Source organism: the organism of the source record quoted next, unplaced genomic scaffold (assembly GCF_019419815.1).
Source record: "Pyrus x bretschneideri cultivar Hongxiangsu unplaced genomic scaffold, Pyrus_bretschneideri_v1 Contig22, whole genome shotgun sequence".
Taxonomy (NCBI): domain Eukaryota; kingdom Viridiplantae; phylum Streptophyta; class Magnoliopsida; order Rosales; family Rosaceae; genus Pyrus; species Pyrus x bretschneideri.
In genome coordinates, this window is record NW_025999524.1 from 3,877,905 (window position 1) to 3,886,857 (window position 8,953).

The 8,953-nt window shown below is 37.3% G+C and overlaps 1 protein-coding gene across 1 annotated transcript; it reads left to right on the forward strand.

Moving 5' to 3' along the window:
* The first annotated feature begins 6,272 nt into the window (after window positions 1–6,272).
* LOC103947165 (transcription factor HHO3) lies at window positions 6,273–8,701 on the forward strand. Its single transcript, XM_009358024.3, has 5 exons — window positions 6,273–6,872; window positions 7,003–7,286; window positions 7,413–7,698; window positions 7,807–7,883; window positions 8,157–8,701. The coding sequence occupies exons 1-5, from the start codon at window positions 6,737–6,739 to the stop codon at window positions 8,505–8,507; spliced, it is 1,134 nt and encodes a 377-aa protein (XP_009356299.2). The 5' UTR covers window positions 6,273–6,736; the 3' UTR covers window positions 8,508–8,701.
* The last annotated feature ends 252 nt before the right edge of the window (window positions 8,702–8,953 follow it).

Below are 8,953 nucleotides of genomic sequence, written 5' to 3' on the forward strand. Positions count from 1 at the left end.
AAAATTATTTTGTCGGCAAAATAGCTTTCACCGGACAATTTTTTGCTTGCTCGGCTAAACGCGCGCCAAGGCTAAAGTTTTGGCGTGGACTTTTTCCGACGATTTAATGTTATAGTTGATGAAATATTTTGTCGGCAAAGAAGTTCTTAGCCGACAAACTTGCTTTCATTGATTATGAATTTGATAGGGTTTTTCCCCTTCTTGAAATTTACTTTTTTTAGGTCGCACGTTATTTTAAAATTTAATACTTAATACTAAATCTATTTAAAAGTACTTTTTATCGGCTAGCACTCTTCAAATTCCTAAACCTAAACGATGGAATTCACTATTTCAGGCTCAGGATAATATCAATTTCAAATTAATCAAATTAGTCACATTGCGAGAGGAAGTTAGAGAGAAAAAGGTTAAATTTTTGTATGTAGCTGTAACATTTATCACTGACGTGATGTAGTTTTCCACGTACTATTGGATGAGTGACATAAATTTATGTCAACTTTCAAAGTATTACAATTTGAGTCCAAGTGTAGCATTACGCAACGGTGTTACTCGTACATTGAAAAATTGCTAGAGAGAGAGGAGAGTTTGCAAGTTGCACGTGGACTGCACTGGGTTGGATTGGAAAGCAGCAGGTAGGAAATAATATGAGATGAGATGTTTGGGTTTTGGCGTATTTGGGAATGGAGGAGACAAAAACCGGCAAAGGAGGAGAGCAGTGGTAGTTGCAAAGAACACAAAAACAATACCACTCCATACTTTTTCCCCCATCACTTTTCTCCAAAACCCTAATGGTCGATTCCCGATACCTTAGCTTGGCTCTGTAATTTTCTTGTGCCTTTCTCTCTCCCTCTCTCTCCATTTATTTATGCATTATTCATCTTCTGCCCTTATGTAATCTCTCTCTTTCTCTCTCAGTCCAAAAGTAGAGAGCGTTAAAAAGATAAATATATGGAAATGCACACATATATTGGCATACAGTGTGCAGACATGTAGAATTGTAGACTGTGAAGGCGTGAGTTTATCTCCCCAACTTTTGTTATTAAAAGAGATGATGATAGTGATAGTGATGGTGCCAAATAATACGAATATTATTAATTTTGGTGGAAAATGGAAAGGGATACATAAAGTAAAATTTGGAAAATGAAATGCACAAAATCTTCATGGGTGGTATTGTTTTTCTTTAAGGGCAAGTCACCTGCACTGTAAGAAAGTAAAAAGAGCTCACTTCACACCCTACCCAGCTTCTTAAAGGTAACATTGCATTCAACTATAGTACTACTGGTTACTATGTTTATATACTTTTTTCAATTAGAATCTCAGACAATATCCATGCACAAGTGCCATCGTGGTACATATATGTGCAAAATCTCAATGTTCAACAGAAAGTGAAGATATATGAGACAATTCTTTTGTCTTGGCATCTCCAAACTCAGTGTGTCAACAGTTTGTTTCTCATTCCAACATGCTAGCTACTTTAAAAAAAGCTATGTTCACTATTGCCAAGACCCCATTTATTTTCAGTCCAAATTATTTAAGGCACACGGATATAATAAGCATTTCGTTCTTAGTTTGTAGTGTTTTATTTTTGTGCTGTAGGATTTTATTTTTATTTATAAAAAACATGTGGAAAGAATGAGGAATAAAATGGTGTACGACATGAAAATAAAATAAAAAACTAAAAAACAATTTTAAGATATTTTCAATTTCAGCATATATATATTTATATAGTTTCTACATTTGTCCCTTTCTTTCCCACCATCTCCCATTATTCTTTCCCATCACTCTATTTTCTCATATACTTTCCTTTTATCTCGTAGAACAAAAATTCAAAACTAAAAACACAGTAATTACGAACTGACCTTATATGTTAATGTACCATATACGTATCAATTTTTTATACAAACAATGAAGGGGCCAACCAGAACAATATTGGTGCAGCAGCAGTAACATAGTTTGATTGTATACCGCCCAAAACAGGAAGTTTAGATGGATAGTAATTCAAACCATCCCATCAATCTTCAGACATGATAGAAATTGACAAGAAAAAAGATAAAAACACAGAACGGATAGTAAAAAACAAATCCATCGTCGTGCTACTTCCCGAAGCTCCATGATCGATCCTTCCCGTTCACATAACCCCACGGCAAAGGACTGGCAAAAAAGGACCGGTAAAAGAAGTACTAGGTTTCCCTATAGCTCCACCTTTAATTTCTTATCAGGATTAAGAAACCCACTAGCACTGGATCCATGATCCTGAGATGACTAATCAATTGACAAAAGTAATGTGCTCGAAAACATGCATGCATGCATGGCTAGGCAAGCACAGAGAGAGAGAGAGAAGCGTAACTTGCTAAGCGTAGGAATCCAAGCTAAATATATAGATCACTATTATTATATGCATGGTGCTACTTTTGAACATGAACTTTGTTTTGGTGATTAATTGATGGCTCATCAGATACTTCTCTGAGACAAAGGTAAGTGCCTGCATGTGGGTTCGATTCGAATTACAGAAACTTCCTGTACCACCTTTAATCTTTGCCGTTTTGCCTTGTGATTTAACAAGATTAGTACAAAATGGATTTTGACTACCTATTAAGCCTATAATATGCTATTGCAAGTACATTCTTATAGATACCCATTTTCCTTTCAATAATACAAATGGAATCGTAGTTTTAAATACACCACTTCAAGTTCAGAGTTAAATGCTCTTAACCATTTTAGTTATAAGTCTCTTACAATTTCTTAGTTTAGAAAGACAGTTATTATGGTGAATTAGCACCATAATATATCATTCAATTGCCTATTAAGATGAACCAAATATTCAAATAAATATAAGGCAAAACAACATTTTCCTCCAATTAATATATAAGTCATGAATGATCTATATATCCTAATTCACGGAGAGATTCTCTCATATAAACAGTAATTTTAGAGGCATCATTGTCTCTAGTCCATGTAGTATTAAATCTTATAGTAGTGGATGCAGTCCCTGGGAACGATGGTTGTTGAATGACATATGCCAAGGAGTTAAAAAGACAAAGGTGTTGGTCACGCATCGCATTGCTTTGCAAAATATGTGTATGCGAGACTAGGAACGCAGGAAAGACAAAGTATAAATTTCCAAAACCTTCGTCTTGTCTGAAAAAGGAAACTGGGAAAAGCCAACAGTGCCTATCTCATCAGACTTCATAGCCGCCCCCATTGATTTGTCACAGGTCCCAGCTGATTGATGAGCTCCCACGCTCCCCTCTTTCTCTCCCTCCCTCTATTAGTAACTACTGTTCAAGTCCAGTCCAAGCTCCATCCTTTCAGTAGTCAAGATTTGATTTTTGACTCACCGCACACGTGGATATCTATGCGTTACTATGTATGTTTAAATTTGAAATTTCTGATCAGTAAATTCTTGTTTTGAGCGTGTGAAAACAGATAAGAGCATCTCCAAAGCACTACCCACATGAGTAAAACGTGACTTCAAGGGACTAGGCAAACGCCTAGGCAAAACTACCTAGGGGAGTTTCATGAGTCAAAATAGATTAAGAATTGTCTTATCTATTTTGCGTTTTCTTTTTAAGAGGTAGACATTTTAGGCAAATGAACTGGGCAAAATGTCACAGCAGCCAACAAGGTTCAATTATACCTCAAAACAATTGTTTAGTCCCTGGGAGATGCTCTTAATACAAGCGATATAGGGCAGTGGAAATTGAATACGAGATTGATGCATTTAACGACTTGAGCTACAAGTCAATTGCAAGTTTATATCAAACTTAATTTCAATGTTTATAACTTTATAGTAAAACTTTCACAACTAAGGTCATTTCAAAAGCTAAGACCCAAGTTATTGATTTAAACCAATAGACAAACTTGACCCTTAACCCAAACTCAAATTTGAATCAATGTTTATAAATTTGGAGATGTTTACAACACATGTTATGTTAATTTTGGGTTGATGAGATTCTTTTATATTTGGGCAGCCCTTTTTTGGGGTTCCATTTGTAAACGTGTTGCCCACAATAAAAGCTTAAGCCCGATGTTTTCCAACAAAGTGATGGAAATAAAAAGTTGTCACCTTTTTATCTTTTGCTGATTTGATTTAAGATTTTATGCATCACTTCTTGCAACTTTAATGTTATGGCAAGTTTAGTTAAAGATTGGATATTGCATTATATTAGTTCTTGACTTCATGAGTTAATTAAAAAATGGGAATTGAATTTATTTGAGTTACTAACATTGCCTGCGTGTAATATGACATACCAATTAAACAAAGTGAGGGTTCTCTAGAAAAATCCGTAATCCCATACCTGAAATACTAGGAAATATAGATCATACCCATTACTTCTTTTCCTTCCTTAGTTTAGGGTTCCTCCTGTTTTAAGTAAGTAAACACTTCAAGAATCAAAGTTTAGAGAGAAAAATTACTCACTGAAGTGTTTATGTCAGGATTAGAGAGCCGTGTCAATTGGACTAAGCCGCTAAGCAATTTTTATTCAAGGTTTTTCATTTTTCGTTATTTTGACAAAAAAATTTGACGAAGTTGACGAGTAGTAATATTCGATTTTAGTTTCTGATAACCATAGTAGTAATCCTGCCTAATTCGTCACTAAACAATTATAAAAAATTAAAACAAAGTGACAAAAAGTACACCTCAAGCAGTAACCAAGGAACTATTGCTACATTTATTTATTCATTGGTCCAAGTATATTGGGCCTATTTGTGAGGAGCTATTTTTATCCCAGCCCAAGCAATATTAAGCCGTCTGTAGAATCTGAACGCAGCCCTGGAATCCCCGCCGCCCATCCAGAATCTCGATCCGTCTGAACAGAATCCGAACGTGTCAAAATACCATTGGTCCCGCAGCTGGCACGCCCTGACAGAAGCGCGTGAAGGCAGTATTGATGAAACCTAGCGTAAACAGAGGGCGGTGCGGATGAGGATGGGAAGCAGTTGGCCCTCAGAGGACGTGAAAGGCCACATCCTTTGACGCTAATCACACGCGTCGTGGGAACGCTTGTGAAAGCACGCTCTCCCTCTCCCTCACGTCACGAATTTGAAGATTCCCTTTGGTATCGCAAAAGCCCGGGTTACATTCGGAAGAGCGAGAAAATATATTCCCAAATATAGAATGGGACTTGCATGGAAAAATCAACGGCAGCTACTGCTGATGACCAATCACAGTTGGACAAATATTCAAATTGTTGATTTTTTAATCATAATTTGAACACTTATTCATCTGTGATTGATCATCAACAAAAGTTGCTACTAATTTTTTTAGCAACCAAGTTCTATACCCAGATAAATATCTAGAATATTCATCAATTACCAAGCGGATAAAACAGTACAATGCCAATAGTCCAAAAATAAAATTAGATATAGACAAAATTAAAATAAATTGCTTGAATTTTCTTTTGTTCTTATCCAAAAAGGATATTGACGAATATACTTCTAATGCACCCACAACAAGGACATTGAGGAATATTACGTTCGAATTTGATGGTTTGTATGTGTGAATTGGAAACTCAACACTCAAAACTCAAATTTAATTTTATTGTTGGAATGACGTAAGTTCCACAGTAGTCTCAAATTCTTTATTGACATTTTGGTATGAACTTTGGTAGTGGTGAGATGATCCCTAAACCAATTCATCGTCACAAGCGTGTAAGTTGACAACAATATTTTTTCAGATCAAACTGCGAGTGTTGGTCTCGCTAGACAAGTAGTCATGTATTTCTAAATTTGAAAATTTAAATAAGACAAAATAAAAAAGGTTTGATTGGATTAATAGTCTTTGTAGTAATAAAGTAGTCAGAAGATAGCCCATGTAGAGTGCTAAAGTCTGTTAAGATTTATGTCTAAAATTAAAGATTTTGTAACTATTCATTAGTTATTAGCACATGCGCCTCACATGTGAGGCTAAAAAGATAATGTTAGCCTCACATATAAACTTCACTTACTAACAATTAACGGAGAGTTCTGTTTTAGCTTCATATTTATGACTCACGAGCTAACAATTAAAAGAGTAGATGGAATTTTTCAATTTTGAACTTAAATCTTAACTCTCTTCAAGGGCTTAAATTCTAATTTTTTAACTATATGAGTTATCTTTCGACTATCTTATCACCACCGGCAACAATAATCCTTTAGGCCCGTGTGAGAGGTGGTGACATCATCGCCTACCTATAGGATAAAGAAAAGAGAATCAGAACACATATACCATGGAATATTCAACCCCCGACTTTCCTTCCAAACAAAACTATTTAGGAAATAAAAATCCCCGAAACCACAGATTCTTGTTTGTACGCGACGCCACGACCTCGACCGCTCTCTTTCTTTCTCTGAAAACCCTTAAAAATTCAATCTTTTTTCTTCCTTTTTTTGGGTTTTTAATTCTAATTTTATCTCTCCAGAAAGAAACTCGATTTTGTTGTTTTCTTTTAAATAAATTATTTGTTTTTGTTGGGTTTTGGTGTGCAAAGATTATTCCGTTTTCTGATTCTGCTTAGATCCCATATGCGTCTTTGAGAAGAAGCTTTCAACTCGCCCCATTCTCCTCGTTCGTTTCTATCTATGCTCTGGACACCCACAGCACACCCACCTGCTCCCTTATAATCCCACCCATCCTACATTCTCACCCCCCCCATTTCTGATTCCACCCAAAAACCAAGATAAGGACAGAGGATCTGGAAAACCCAGAACCCCAAAAGATAAAAGGAAAAAGAAATAGGAAGCCAAAAGCTTTCCAGCTATGGAGTGCACAGAGGAAATGCAGGCTTCTGCAAAGTTGGGTTTCCGTGAGTATGTCAAGGCTTTGGAGGAGGAGAGGCATAAGATTCAAGTTTTTCAGAGGGAGCTCCCTCTCTGCTTGGAGCTTGTCACCCAAGGTACTACGGAGAACACAGACCCTTTTCAAATTTCAGCTTAATTTTTGTGTTCTGAGTGGGAAATTTCGTTTTTTTTGCTTGAATTGTTCTGGTTTTTGTTTTCTGAATTGGGGTTTTTTTGTTGTTGTAGCTATTGAGAGGGGCAAGCAGCAGATTTCAGATACAACCGCAGATTACCTGCATGGACAATCTGAGTGTTCTGAGCAGACTTCAAGTGAGGGGCATGTTTTTGAGGAATTCATTCCATTAAAACGGATTTCATCTTCAGATAGTGATGAGGATGAAGTTCGAGAGTCTCAGGAGGCTAAGGACAATGAGAAGGATGATAAGATTACCGGAGATGATGGGAAAAAACCAGACTGGCTTAGATCTGTACAGCTTTGGAATACAACCCCAGATGCACCACTCAAAGAGGTATAAAAAAAGACTCCACCTTCATCAATTTTAGTAAATTTTGTGACTGCCCTTTTGTTTGGTTGCTTATAAAATTTGAGGTGAAGAAGTGGAAAGTATTGATTTCTGGGTGTTGGGTACTTGCAGGAATTGCCTAGAAAGGCTTTAGTGATGGAGGTGAAGAGAAATGGGGGTGCTTTTCAGCCTTTCCAAAGGGAAAAAAGCATTGGAAAGACAAATGGACCGGTGGCTAAAGAACCTTATTCGGCTCCGGCTACTAGTTCCACCACGGACACCGCGAGTGGAGGCAGTGGTGGGAGCAACAAGAAAGAAGAGAAAGATGGACAGGGTCAGAGGAAACAAAGGCGAAACTGGTCCCCGGAGTTGCACCGTCGGTTCTTGCATGCTCTTCAACAGCTTGGTGGTTCACATGGTATGCAGTTGAGAGTAATTTAGTGGGATATGTTATTTTATATGATTGGATTGGGATGTATTGGATGTGTGTTTAATGCGTTATGTGATTGGTTTTTTTTTCTTGCAGCTGCTACACCAAAACAAATTAGAGAGTTAATGAAGGTTGATGGGCTTACTAATGATGAAGTCAAAAGCCATTTGCAGGTTTGTATATGTGATTATCCATCTGTTTTTAATCATAATTTGGTTGATGTGAATAAAATTTTATACATACATGACAGAAATTGGAAGCCATTTTGCATGCTATTAGTGATGAATATTAATTAGGTGCCTTTCTATGTGCAAGCAGGCGTGGATGTCCTTAAAAAATAGTGACATAAGAAGCATGCATTGTCTTGAAGAATCATTAACAAATTGTGAATTTTCATTTAGCCGATTCGTCAAAGTCTAATTTCGATCATCTATTGTTGTTTGCAGAAATATCGTTTACATACTCGAAGACCAACTCCAACAATGCACGACAACAGTAACAGCAGCGCGCCAGCACCGCAATTTGTGGTTGTGGGAGGCATTTGGGTGCCACCCCAGGAGTACGCAGCAATGGCAGCAACCACTGCTTCCGGGGAGGCAGCCAATGGAATATATGCACCTTTGGCTTCAACTCCTCCTGCTGTCACACAGGTCTCACCACCAATTCAAAGACCACGGCCAAAGCAACCCAAACCCTTTCATTCAGACGAAGGGGTCAGCCACAGCGAAGGCCGCGGTCACTCCAATTCGACTGCTACGTCATCCTCCACTCACACCCCTGCTTCCCCTGTGGTTTAGATTTTGTTAGAATGTGAGAATGGTGTAAAATTTTTGTAACCAGCCTTGTAGAGTCGTTTCTGATTTACCACACCAATTATTCTGACGTTTTTTTTCTACCCTTTTGTTTTTCCCTCCTGTTGTTTAACTTGTTTCATGAAGTTTGAAGATGTAGAGGTGTTGGATGTGGGTCAATGACAGTGAAAGTTCTTGAAGTTGAATAAATCTATATATACAGAAGTTGGAAGCAAACCAAGTAAAAAAATTCAGAGGCTCGATCACGCCAATCACAACATAATGTTATATTGTTTGTTATATGTGTATGTAGATTGCCGACCCCACTTACTGGGAAAAAGACTTTGTTGTTGTTGTTATTGTATATGCCTATGCAAATATGTGTAGCCTGGCTTTTGAATGGTAGGTTTCTTAGCTGACAGTGAATATGGAAGTCTAACGAATACGTACGA

Bases quoted from the DNA above. Each gene is read 5' to 3' on its own strand.
- LOC103947165 (XM_009358024.3), top strand. From the start codon at position 6,737: ATGGAGTGCACAGAGGAAATGCAGGCTTCTGCAAAGTTGGGTTTCCGT. The intron at 7,287-7,412 runs GTATAAAAAAAG...GGGTACTTGCAG, and splicing joins CAGATGCACCACTCAAAGAG to GAATTGCCTAGAAAGGCTTT. The intron at 7,699-7,806 runs GTATGCAGTTGA...TTTTTCTTGCAG, and splicing joins ACAGCTTGGTGGTTCACATG to CTGCTACACCAAAACAAATT.